Genomic DNA, 12636 nt, shown 5'->3' on the forward strand with positions numbered 1-12636 from the left:
ATGGAGGAACTTACCTCAACTGTGAAAAGTGAGTAACTGACTCTTTCTCTTGACCCACCTATTTATTTATTAAAGTGTTTTTTCGAAACCATATTGGGTACCAACTGGAGCTGGAGCTTAGTTGCTTAGTTTAGCTTCCAACCTAGCTAATTCACAAATTGTTAAGTTGCATCTATTATCTGGACGCCCAATAGCTAATAACAGTTTTGTGCCTCTGGTATATTAGCTAAATGTTACTCAGGCCATGGAAGTAATAGTTATTTTTCTAAAAGATAAAGGGAACTAAACAGGCAAAGTCTGAAAATCCCAAAAGTTGTATTATTAAAACTTACTGCTGTTGGGACTATAGCAAGAAAACGTTAGCCAGCAGGCTGCCATCTACATTTGTAAGTACAAATCTACACCTGGGTAACAATTTGAAACTTTTAAAGCAGTTTTTAATGGAGAGTACATTCTCTTTATTCAATGGGTAAAAAGGGTACTTGAAGACCTTATGTGTATTTCAAACAGGGTCTTAGAATTTTTAAAGAAACTGCTTTGTTATAGACTTTTTATACATTTTGTGCAGCCTGATAATACAGATGATTAGAGGCATAAAACTGGGGTTCATGTTATCCACTAAACTGCTCGTGTTATCTTGGTCACCAGCCACAGTGAATTATCGTTATATTTTACATTATTATAACAAGCTAGCCCCCTAACTTGCTAATATGTAAATGAATACTTTTTTAAAATGGCAACTAATTAACCTAATTTGGGATGTATGACTCATACTTCATTTTAGATTATATTCTACCTTAAAAGATGAACAATCATTAATAATTGTCTTAATATTTCAGTGCTAATAGCCTAACATTAAGACACAAGAGAATATCTGAATTATTTTTGAAATGAGAAAGGACATTAATGTAGTCAAACTGGATTTTAAGACAGATTTTTAACTTAAACAAAAGAATAAGAAAGTGGGGTGCTCTCCATGTCCCACACTTTATTGTCTTGCACAAACAGTATCTGGTTTTCTTTATAGTGTAGAAAATTCGGATATTCTTATTGCATGAAAAATCAGATGTCACTTTTCACTTCAGAAGACAACATGTCCACTGTTACCCTGTTTGTGTCCTGTCAACGTCTGTTTTTGTTGACTTTTTTTTAATACACAGGTCTTACTGAGCTCCTGCTGCAAAAGCAGCTAACAGATTATGATGAAGTGATAGAGAAGCTCTTCTCTGAAGTCCCTGGACTTGAGGCTATGCCCAAAATACCAGATCCGCAGGTAGACAAAAACATGCCAACTTGTTTAACTATACGCCACAAGTCAGTAGTGATGTAAAGTTATAGTATAATTATAAAACCCCCCAAAAAATAAAATAAAATGAAGAATTAACAAATACTTATTGAATAATTTTTTTTACACCGCTAATATTCTTGTTGCTGAATTAATCTAACCTACTACAAGTTATATGACTGTTGCAATAGTTGCATGAAGTTTAAAGACTTTAATTTAATGTAATATTGTTAATACTCATATACAAGAAGCTGGCATAATTTTTTTTGTTGTCGTGTTTACAGCTGGAGGAGTGTGCCATCAAGCTGTGGAACTGGGGAGTTACTAAGAATGTGGGTGTCACAATAAGTACAATTCAAAAAGCCCAAGGTAAATTTGTATTTGTATTGTTCCACCCCTTATTTTTCGTATTTTGCTAGGAAAATAGGAAATATATACAGAAATGCATTTAAACATACAAATGTGCATGGAAATATATAAGACAAAAACTCAGTCTGTACTATTCTAACAAGTTTCAAAGTTAATATTTGGTATGAGCACCTTTATTGTTCAACCCATCCTAAATTTTAAAGGTTTTTGTAATTTCTTTAAGTAGTCTTCAGGAATAGTTCTCCAGGCTTGTTGAAGGAGATTCAAAGCTCTTCTTTGGAAGTTGGCTGCCTTTTTTCAGTTCTCTGTCAAGATGATCCCACTTTGATCCCATTTTGACTTTAATAATATTGAGGTCTGGACTCTGAGGAGGCCAGTCCAAGACTGATTGTGTTCCACTGTGCATTTTTCTATGCTTTATTACAGTGGTAGTATTTTGGGATCTTCTCTCCTCACATTCAAATACTCTCACTATGCTTACAGTGCGTCATGTTGCATGCAGTCTGTTGTACTGCTGTGAGCCTGAGAACCCAACAGAGGGCACCATTCGCAAGCAGATTCTGGTAAGCAGTACTGAAGGCAGCCTCTGTGAGTGCCCAATGTTTCAGGAGGACAAGGCATGTTTGTCAGTGTCTAATCTTTACAGATGGCCAGCAAAACAGGGAGAACCTGGCTGGACTGCAAAAATCCCCAGATGGCAGATAAATACTTAAGCCTTGCTGTCAAGGTGAAGAAGAAAATAACACTCATACTGATAGTCTCTTAATTCTGTGTAGGTTTTGAAGCAAACACAAATACCATGTTTTTAGAAATGACTCAGAATCTAATATCTCCAGAGCCTTGAAATCCTCTACAGCCAACTGATGTCCAGAGGCAATGGCACAGCTGACATCAGTTCATCCAAGGAGGATGTGGAGAAGGATCTACTTCGAATTCTCTCATACCAAGCAGAATCGGTGAGCTGTGGCGCATGTGATGTTCGACACCTTCGATGTGAATATTTGTTCTTGTGATATTTGGCAGCTTAGGAAGTGCCATTCTGACAGACTTGCAGTGTGAAGTGTGAGACAGCTAAAATGTGAACTGAGAAACAATGAGAGGGGTAAATTTCTGACAGCTAATAGGGAGTATTATATTGTTTGCTGACATTTAATTATAAGTTCAGATCTGTTCTCCTTTACAGGCCATAACTCAAGGCAATAACAAAGAGGCTGTGGCCTACATTCAGCGTTGTAAAGACATGTTGCTGCGACTACCAAAGGATGTAAGAAAAAAGGCCATCTGTTGCTATTATAACAACACTATATATTGATTTTTCACTTTTACACTACATATTGTTATGGGATGTGTGGGGGATGTTAACTGTGATTATACTTTCTCAATACAGACTGCGTACCTCTCCCTAATGTGCTACAACTTTGGAATAGATGCTTACAATGTGAGGAAGTATGAAGACACTGCTTTTTGGTTGAGGTAATATTCTAATGTTCATTTTCCCAAGAAAAATGTTGATAAAGGTTGCAATCGAAGAGAAATGTTTCCGTTTCAGTCAAAGCTATGATATCGGGAAAATGAATATGAAATATGGCCCTGGATCTGAAGTTTTGGTAAGACAGTACAATATAAACTTTCATACAAACATGACTGTCATTTAGAATTACAATTGTAATAAAAGTGATGTTAATTTCCCTACAATAGGCCAAGGCTTTGCGGCTCCTCGCCACTGTTTATTTGGAGTGGGACTGTGAGAAGTTTGCAGAGAAGGCGGTCAACGCTGTTAGCTTAGCAAACAAGGTAAAACATTAGGAATCATTTTTAGATTGTTATTTATATAAGCAGAGGAATCTTCAGCTTTTCAGCTAATTGTGTAATTTGACAGGAATGCGTGAGCACATATGGACTGTACTTAAAGATCAAAATACTCCTGAGATGTGAGTCATCAGACAGTGACTTCAGAGCAGGTTAGTTGATACCACAACCAGAACATATTGAGTTATTTAGACAGAATTTGATTGGTGCTGCAGTGGGTTGTTAGTCTCCAAAGTGATAAAACTGTGGGTTAGGTGTTCTCTTAGAGCTGTTCTGACTACAGTAGCAATAGATACTTATACCGAGAGCCTTGGAAAGAGTTAATATGTCTCTGTAGATGACTTCAGCAGAGTTACAAATGCACATTAAAAAGCATTTTTAAAAATTCATTTTCAGGACTTAATGAGATGCTGGAATCAGAAGTTTCTCTTGAGCTGTGCCTAAGCACAGTGAAACTATTAATCTCTGAAAAGAGGTAAAAATCTTTGTTTGTATGGTAATAATTCCCATTAGTTTTTTGTAGAAATATATAATACAGAAAGAAGCATCTTTTTTTTAAGTCTCAGGCATATTTTATCGATCTGAATATGTCTGTTATTTTTCTAGAGAAGCGCTGGCTTTTGAGTATTTGAAAAGTGTGTGTCAGCACTTTGAGACATCCCCTGACCTGGGAACTGCTCTTGTCTTGCACATTGAGCTGCTGCTGCAGAGAGGCAAAGAGCTGCTGGGCAAACAGAAGATTGAGGATGTTATCACTGGTACTTTATTTTTGCTATCAGTACTATAATAAATCTAAATTAAGACAGAAAAAAACTAAATTGCATGACAAATACTATATATTTATCACTGCGTATAGTATTAAAAAGAATGAATAATACTTTAAATGTGCTACTGTATTAGTATGATCATTTTTTTACACCCACATAGGCCACTGTACAGGCAAACAGCTGACCACACAGGCTCTTACAAGTCTCCATGTCTTGCTGTGGGATAAAGCATCCAAGTACTTTGAGGTACACATCTATTCACAATGCATTTTAGAGTCCATACAGACATGCATACTTATAAGCATGTTCACAATCTGCAGTGTTGCTTCACAACAGGCAGGTGGCCACAAAAAGGTCCACCTAACCCTTGTTAGGTATTGTTTGATGTTTCCTTATAAAACAGCATGTGTATGTTAGAAGTTTTCCTATAGTGTTAGTTCTTGTTTTCTGAATTTCCACCATAAGTAAGTAGTTTATTTAGCATAGGTTCAGTGTAGAGCTTTACTTTTCACATGGACAAAAGTTTAACTTTGTGTTTCCAGGCTGGAAGCTATTCTGAGGCTCTTCAGTGGTATAACTACTCCTTAAGTCTCTTCAAGGGAGGTCAAATGGAGCCCAACTTAGCCAAACTGCAAAGAAACAGAGCTTCCTGCTTCCTAAAACTTAAGCAACTGGAAAAGGTAAGAGAACTTGAGGCTGCTGTAGTTGGTAATTTTAAGAACACCAGTATTTATATGTCACTAGTGACAACTGAAGGTGTCCCTGGCATATTTTTTTTTACAGTTACTGCATGCAAATATGTTTTCATCTGTATTAAAAATCTTAATTTTTGTAAGGCCAAAGAAGCAATTAAGGAAGCACAGAGATGTGATCCAGACAACATTTTTACTCAGTTTAGCGTATACAAGGTGGCTGTGCAGGAGAATGAGGCAGAGAAAGGTACCTAAAAAAGATTACTTACTGGGACTGGGGCGCTTTATAAATCATACTAGTGTTGCCATAATAACAGCAATATTTTCACCATATTATTTTTGATGATGTGGCTGATTTATTTATTTTTTGCTAGCCTCAGGTGCATTGCATGCAATGGGACGTCTGTCCAAGAATCCTGTAGCCTGTGAGGACAGACTGCTGGTGTCGGAGGATGCTGCTTCCAATCTCCTGAGTCTGGCTGCTCAGATTGCTCTGGAGGTAGAATTTATCACAGGACTCATTGCTCGTTTCTGTACACCAGTCCTTCAGTTTAGGTCTGATTGAGTTATTATTACATTTCCCAGTCTTATGATGATATAGCGCCTCATCAGTGCTATTTGCAGCTTGGACAGAAACTGGCAGTTTTTGTGAGTGGGAAGTTGATGAGGGATTATGTCCTTGTCACTGAACTCATACTGGTTCCTGTGCAGAAGGGGCTGAGAAGAATAGCATCACTGAGAAGATGATCGAGCATGTTAAACCTTTCCAGGAAAATGTCAAAGCCAGCTGGGATCAAAGATAAAGCTTAAATATTTTTCAACTCTTGTTCGTGTAGACTTATACTGCAGTCCTTCCTCAATAGTTACATACTTTATACTATTATACAAAAAGAGGTGTGACTGTAACTTTCCCCAGCTATTATAATCAATAGTTTCAGTTATTAAATCAGCTTGAATTTTCTTTAGTGTACTATGTGATTCTGATGCGCATCGATAAGTATTGGTGGTGGGTGGCATTAATGGTGATGAGAAAGTTTCTAACTCTGTGACAGAATGGACAACAGGAAACCGCCATGAAAGCACTGGAGATTTTGTGTGAACACTCCAAAGATCAAGCACAGGTTCTGGTTGCTCTGAGGTATGTGAAAACTTAAGGATAACCTAAAAAAAAGAAGCAACATTTTAACCTCACTTTTATTAAAATAGTATCTAACATGAATGATATGATGTGACAGTATGTAGCCAAAAACAGATTGAGTACAGAGCCTTACACATAAGGCTGTTATTAAATAAACATACAGTTACATACACTCATCATGAGCACAAAGAACATTTTAATTTGGTACTTTAATAATTTGAAACCCCGAGTTAATATTCATGGTAACTTAAAAAAATAAAAATAAAGCTTCCACTTGTGAATAATTGCGTTTTTTTTTATTATGTGCTTGCATTCTTATTGTCTTGATTTGGATGCAGTCTTAGATACGTATACATTTGATGCTAATATCTAACTTTGCTAATGGATATCATGTTTGGTTTTTGAGATCTGAAAATAATGACTCATGTTTAAATCTCGAATTGGGTCATGATGGTACTGCGTCACACATTTAGTAGAGGTGGCTCAGAGATTGTATTTAGTCTCATAGTTTTCCACACACCTCTATGATCCACTGACCTATATTCCCTCACATTTTCACTGAAAGTATGTCTCTGTATAATACAGTTAGTAGGTGAAAGAAAGGAGGTCAACGCCAATTTCTTCATTCATCTTTTTAGGTGTTTGGTTCGGCTTGTTCTCTCCACAATAGAAAAATTGAGTGATGAAATAAGGTGAGGCGAGAAAGAGGGAAAATACCAAATGTTTTCATATTTCAAATTGATGCTGATTTAACTGAAAAAAACAACAACAGATCTACATTTCCTACATTCATTCCATGCAGTGATGTAAGTCTGGATGTCTTGCTGCCGCATCTAAAAAAGGGTAAGTGCAAATCCATGAGGGTTTAATTGCATTGTGAGTGGAAGTGTCTCAACTACAGTGTCATGTGTTGTGCGTCATAACCCTCGGATGTTTTCTTTGCCGTCACTTCAGCTCTGCAGACAATTTCACACCCCTCTCACATGACTGTCGATCAACGCACAGAGGAAGCTAACTGGTTCAGAAAGATTGGTGCTAAGATTCTTTCTCTTCTTTTCACTTCAATCTAACGTGGTGTGCTATGACTTAAAATCTTGCAGCACCTTCATTTTGTCTGTGTGCTCATGTGTGTCCTTGTTACAGCTTGGAACTTGGCTTTGCAGTGCGAGAGCAGCCCTGACAAAATGAGAGATTTCTTTGTGCTCTCTTACCAGGCAAGTGTCCTTTTTAGCTTTGTCAGGTGAATTAATCAATGTCTGCTCTATGTGGGTGTAGATCAAAAGCACCTGAACAGGAATAAACATTGCTTTATAAATAGAAACGTATCAGTTTACACTCACAATAATATGTGTTCCTTAACCTTAGCTTTAATGGAATACATACCATTACATTTGGATCTATAAAGTTTGATTTCTGCCAGCGATTTTCTCATGTCTGATTTACATACATGCCCTGATGCCTAAAAGTACCCCATATACAATTATTTTGATCTTATTTATAAGAAATTCAACTTACTAGTGGGCGATCGTGACTCAAGAATTGGGAGTTCGCCTTGTAATCGGAAGGTTGCCTGTTCGAACCCCGGCTTGGACAGTCTCGGTCGTTGTGTCTTTGGGCAAGACACTTCACCCGTTGCCTACTGGTGGTGGTCAGAGGGCCCGGTGGCGCCAGTGTCTGGCAGCCTCGCCTCTGTCAGTGCGCCCCAGGGTGGCTGTGGCTACAATGTAGCTTGCTATCACCAATGTGTGGATGACTGGTTGTATAAAGTGCTTTGGGGTCCTTAGGGACTAGAAAAGCGCTATACTTACTTTGACTTTTGGTTAAACGTAGTCAGAATTTAAATACAGTATTTTAGAAATACTTTCCTACATTATATGTACAAAACTATGGACCCACCTACACATTACACTTACATGAGCTTTATGACCACTGATCCCCTCTTTGCACCTATAGCAACTTCCACGCTTCTGGGAATGTTTTTTGCAAATGTTGGAGTGTGTCTGTTGGAGTTTCTGCCCATTTAACTATGACTGATGCTGGACATCACAGTCTCCATTTTACTTCAGTCCTAAAGGTGTTTGATGATGGCAGCGAAGACCTACCACACCAAAAATTATCCAGCCACACGTTAATGGACCTGGCTTTGTTCTTTTGGGAATAGTTATGCTGGAAGAGAAAAGGGTCTTTTCCAACCTCTTCCCATAGATTTGGAAGTGCAGAATTGTCAAAAATGTCTTTGTAAGCAGAAGCATTGAGATTTCCCTTCACTACTGCTAGGAGGTCCAGGCAAACCTCAAAAAACAACCCCATAGCTTTATTGAATTCAGTGAATAAGAGGTGTAGCCTAATACTTTTGTCCATGTAGCGTATCATGTGTTAGTTCCTTTGTCATACGTGCTTAAATGTCTATTCACTGTGTCTAAATGTCTATTCTGACAGTGGCTGTGCTGTGTTCTTATTCAAACTGTAAAAACTGAGTCTTTGCTGCCTACAAACGAAATGAACTACAAAAATATAAGCCCACAGATTATGATGTTACTGGAAGATTTTTAAAAGTTCTATTTGTCTATCTGTACTTTGTGCCTACCTGTCAGTCTCAAACTCTTGAAAAAGAGAACTTGATCTCAATGACAGAGCTTTTTTAAATAAAAGAATAAATAAATATTAAGGCTACATGTGTGTTTCTACATGAACCTATAGTTCTCCCAGCTGTGCCCACCTGATCGCACTCTCCTCATGGGCCAGAGGACATGTCTGCTAATGGCTGCTGCTGCTTCTTTGGAGCTCGGCAGGAAGTCTTCTCACCCTACCCAGGTGTGCCACCCACTGCCCATCTCCTACATTTAGCACACTCTCACTCCACATGGATGGAAATTTACCAAGACCAGTGGAGAGGAGAGGTGACTAACAACATCATTGGTGCTAGCGTAGGTGTTTAATTTGAATCCCCCTGCCTTTGAAAAGGAACTAAACACTAGGTGGCGATGATTAATCCAGAATGCTTTGCATGTTTGTCTGGTTCCAGGAGTTCACTCAGACTCTGGAGCACATTCAGATCTGTTCAGAGGTGTGGAAAACCCTGAAAGCATCAGGTGCATTTAGCAGCTACACTATTCAAACTAAAAGCAATTTTTATTTGCAAAGTGTAAACTATTTAAAACACAGAAAAGGAGAGTTAAACACAGTTATATGTTATTAAAAAGCTGACATAATTTTTTAAGTCTACTTCATGAAATTGAGCTATAAAAATGTATTCTCAATTTACAGGAAGCTTTCCAATGGACCCGACAGACTCTCTACTACTGCTGTATGAGTTTGAAGCTCGTGCTAAACTGAATGATCCCATAGTTGAGGCAATACTGGAGTCTGTGTTGGAGCTTGAAAGTGTTGAACCCAAAATGTTAGAGACCATGGCAGGTTAAAAAGACCCTCTATTATTAATCATGTCTGTGCTGAAATACCTAAAGAAACACATCAGTGTTTTCAGTATTCACTCTATGCTCTAATTGTCTTTCCTTTATGTAGCCTTGGCAATGGAGCCTCCAGCCTATTTCCCTCTGCTGTGCAAGAAGGCCTTGAGGGTTGCTCTCTTTCTGCACAAGAAACAACCACAGGCTGACCTGGCGCACTGCAGGCACAACCATCACTACCTTTAGCATTTCATTAATGAGCATTTTTTTTCTTTTTAGATTTTTAATGAATAGGTTATTGACTATTTTTCTGTGTCCTCATCTTAGCAAGTGTGTTCACAGCCTTATCAAGCTGTCCCTCCCAAGTGGCGTGTCAGAGGTGGAGGCCCATGTGCTCGAGGAGGTGTGGAACTACTACGAGGAGGCCCTGTCTATCATTGCAGCCGCAGTGAGTCAGCACCAATCACACACCGACATCCCTCGGCTCCCACCTCCTGTTCCCTCCAACAGGAATGCTCCTGCTATATAATTCACCCCCTCTTTTCCACTCCATGCTTGCCTGCTGTTCTAGAAGCCTCTTTTTATCAATGGGCTATCAGCCGCACTCCAATTAGCAGATGCTTCCATTCACCACCCCTTCCTGCCAATTTGAATGTTAATGCGCTGTACAAGTTGTCACACTGCCGGTGAGCTACAGCTCTGAAAGAGACATGAAATTATTGAGACATTATGCAGCTTTAGAGGCAGCGCACATTTCCCCTTTCATATTGAGTTATTACTTGAAAGATGTGGAATTCTTTGGATCAAAGTAAATGGACAAGATTAAAGTGTTGTGAAATATGAATGAACCGTCTCCACTGAGTTTGTTTCATGCTCTGTTTTTATGACTTACAAGCATAAGTAAATGTTAATATACAAATGGACAGGATTTGATGAAAGTTTACTTGGCATTTGCTGCCTCAACCCACTGAAAATGATTTGTACAAGACAGTAACCCAGGTGGCCTTTTGAACATCTTCCTGCTCTTCTCCGTAGCCGGACGACTTCCCAGAGATGGAGACCTTGTGGTTGCTGACTCAGGCTTGGAACACTGGGATTTTGCTGTACAGCTTGGCTCAATACCCCGAAGCTGAGAAGTGGTGTGGCCTGGCCATGAGCTTTGTCCGCCACCTGGGATCTCTACAGGAGAGCTATGAGACACAGGTAGAGGACTGGTGGAGAGAAGGAAGGGGATGAAACACTGGGTTGATAGTAGCTTAAATCATCCTGCTGCTTTGTTAAATACAGATTTTTGGCAGAATTAAATCTACATATCATTGTACAACTCCAGGGTTGCTCATCAAAATACACCAATTATAGTTTTGAAGTTAGCTCAAGGAACTTCAGAGGTGATCCTTTAAGTATTGCAGCTTTGTCAAGAGAAAAGTATGGCAATAAAACACAGTCTCATAAGGTTAAACTGGGACACAGCAATGAAAGTAACTGCTCCATTGTATAGAGGTATAAAAAGCTTAGTTATACAGCTGTTATTTATGTACCCACAGATGTCTGGTCTCTACAGCAAAATCCTGGACAGATTGGACAAAGCAAAGAAAAATGTCAACATGAAAGAATAGACAAACAGGTATAGGTCAGCTGTCGGGAGCCTGGTGCACGCCTGTTCTTCGGGGAAACCTACCTACGTTTATTCAGTTCAGTTTTCAACACCCTAACGTTCTCAATGTTATGAGAAACATTTACCAGAAATTCCAGTTTGGTATGTTCTTTTAAATTATTTTAACTGTGGTGTATTCTGGTAGACTAGTACATTCATTTCTGGTCTGATTCTTACCTGAACATTTGTTCTAAGCTCCTATCCATTTATACTTTTCCAACAGAAACTAAAAAAAAATAAATTAAATAAATCTACCACTGCAGTAGTTGTTTTTAAAGCCAATCTGTATCCCAAAGTAGAATAAAAGGCACATTAAAATCATATCTGAGTCACATATTTTATTTTCAAACAAATAAACTCTTGTCAAGTCCCAAAATAAAACCCAAACAAAAGTTGCAGGACTGTGTTCCCTCATGACTAGGACAGGGAAGACCATGAGGCCGAGTGTCCTGATAGGCTGTACTACCTGCAGTGACAGGAAGGAAACTACTGTACAATCAAAGGGTTCATGTTTGCAAGCACTTACTGCACAGATGTGCTATAACATAAACATATCATCACCCAAAAGTACAAACAAGAACCCTGTCCCCCCACCCAAAAAAATAAAAGTATATATGTCGTCATTTCTCTCATCAGAACAAAGACCCTCGTCAATTATACACACACAGAGGCATTCAGGTTCCATCTTATCACAACCTCAATGGAAAAGTGTAAAATGAAATCAAGTTCTTTGGGCTTTGACATGGCTGACTGAGGTATGAATACCACACACACATTGTTAACAGTCAGCTGTATTTCAACTAAACGCCAGAGTGGACCAATTCTAAACCTCTAATAATGTACTGATCAATGCTCCTGCTTCCTGTGATATTGTGTAGGTTTCTGCCTGCATCACTTTATTTTACAATATATTGTTTTTTTTTAAAAATCTATACACCCAGACACGTTCCACAAGAAATCACATGTAGACAGGCCCTACTTGAGGGAACTGAATTCCCAACTGACTAGTTAGTGTTCCAATAGGCATTTGAAGAGAAATACCAACAATACAGCACATTTGTATGGAAATTATATCTCAAGAGTAGCTCAAACTTTACTTACCTGACATTTGTGGTCTATAAAACATGTTTGTCCCAGTTTGATTCACACATGCATGAAGCACAGGTGAGGGGGATCTGCTGGGGGCTTATTTACATCGTACAGCTACCACACCCTTTGAAACAGTCTGCAAGCAGTTTATAAATGGCTCTGTTCCCTTCGGTAATTCCCTGAACTCTGGTTTTGACACAGGTAATGACAGCTGGTTTAGCAGTGGTGCCTGGCAGGTGGGCACACCTGTTCAGAAAATGCCTGCAGGTACAGGTGCTCTGTGGGTGGGAGAGAGCAAGGGACCCAGGGGTCTAGGTTAACACTTCTTGTTTGGGTCTGGCTCTCTGAGGAGAAAAAAGAAGTATATCCCTTTGCACTCTTCCCAAAAAAAAAAAAAAAAAAAAAAAAAAAAAAAAGCTGAGG

General features: G+C 38.8%; 1 protein-coding gene across 1 annotated transcript; it reads left to right on the top strand.

The window, feature by feature from the left end:
• tex11 (testis expressed 11) lies at positions 1–11086 on the top strand. Its single transcript, XM_085372693.1, has 29 exons — positions 1–28; positions 1161–1273; positions 1570–1654; positions 2138–2217; positions 2301–2381; positions 2491–2610; positions 2838–2918; positions 3042–3127; positions 3204–3261; positions 3353–3448; positions 3534–3615; positions 3860–3938; positions 4070–4221; positions 4391–4476; positions 4773–4910; positions 5067–5169; positions 5297–5421; positions 5975–6060; positions 6699–6752; positions 6863–6903; positions 7015–7092; positions 7204–7274; positions 8761–8874; positions 9086–9152; positions 9328–9477; positions 9586–9694; positions 9798–9918; positions 10506–10673; positions 11015–11086. Exons 1-29 carry the CDS (start codon positions 1–3, stop codon positions 11084–11086), a joined length of 2724 nt encoding a protein of 907 aa, XP_085228819.1.
• The last annotated feature ends 1550 nt before the right edge of the window (positions 11087–12636 follow it).

The sequence above is a fragment of the Diplotaxodon limnothrissa genome, linkage group LG2 (genome assembly GCF_057381915.1).
Source record: "Diplotaxodon limnothrissa isolate DT_005_m linkage group LG2, D_limnothrissa_male_GT1.1, whole genome shotgun sequence".
NCBI lineage: Eukaryota > Metazoa > Chordata > Actinopteri > Cichliformes > Cichlidae > Diplotaxodon > Diplotaxodon limnothrissa.